The sequence below is a fragment of the Dendroctonus ponderosae genome, unplaced genomic scaffold (assembly GCF_020466585.1).
Source record: "Dendroctonus ponderosae isolate FM_Combo_2020 unplaced genomic scaffold, Dpon_F_20191213v2 Dpon_F_20191213_1, whole genome shotgun sequence".
NCBI lineage: Eukaryota > Metazoa > Arthropoda > Insecta > Coleoptera > Curculionidae > Dendroctonus > Dendroctonus ponderosae.
In genome coordinates, this window is record NW_026017110.1 from 35,024,985 (window position 1) to 35,025,734 (window position 750).

Here is a 750-nt window from a genome sequence, read left to right on the forward strand (position 1 = left end):
ATCAAATATTTTTGCTACCGTAGACAAAATAGTTCGCTTGGTAACACGGGTGTGAGGAGTTATGTGAAATGTGTATTGAAAAGTGTCCAAATGGGAATTCCATGTTAAGCCCAGGGTTTTTATTGTTTTATCGTCTGAAATAACCTTATTTGTGGATGCTGATTGATTTCCATGAATGTTGTCCAATACTTGGGGACTGCTGGAAACAAACTTGCGCAAATTGAATCCATATGATTGTAATATTCGAGTGAGGTCCTTTATAGTCTGATTGGCTTCTTCCACTGATGAGGAGCCAGACAGAAGATCATCAACATAAAAATGCGACAAAATAGTATTGGAAACTGTGGGATACTGGTCTTTCATGTCTATAGCAACTTGACGTAAAGCTCTAATAGCCAGGAAGGATGCACAAGACGTTCCATATGTCACAGTGTTTAATTGGTAATGATTTAATTCATCTGTAAGACTTGAACGGAATAGAATACGATGAAGTTCACGATCAGGTTTGTTCAACATAACGCACCTGTACATTTTCTCGATGTCAGCAGTAAAAGCTACCTTATGAGTTCTGAAATTGAGAAGAAGATCCATGAGGTCATCCTGTAATTTTGGGCCTACTTTTAAGGTATCATTGAGAGAAATCCCACTAGAAGATTTGACTGAACCGTCAAAAACCACTCGAAGTTTGGTAGTGGTGCTAGATTGCTTGACAACACCGTGATGAGGCAAATAAAATTTAACGTTTTCCGA

General features: G+C 38.3%; 1 protein-coding gene across 1 annotated transcript in view; it reads right to left on the minus strand.

The window, feature by feature from the left end:
* Positions 1-750, minus strand: part of LOC125504514 — a gene marked incomplete at both ends in the record, with an annotated part of 2,182 nt that continues 1,432 nt past the window's right edge. Inside the window, 1 exon segment of the mRNA XM_048666639.1 lies at positions 1-750. Within this exon segment, the coding sequence (XP_048522596.1) occupies positions 1-750 (750 nt within the window).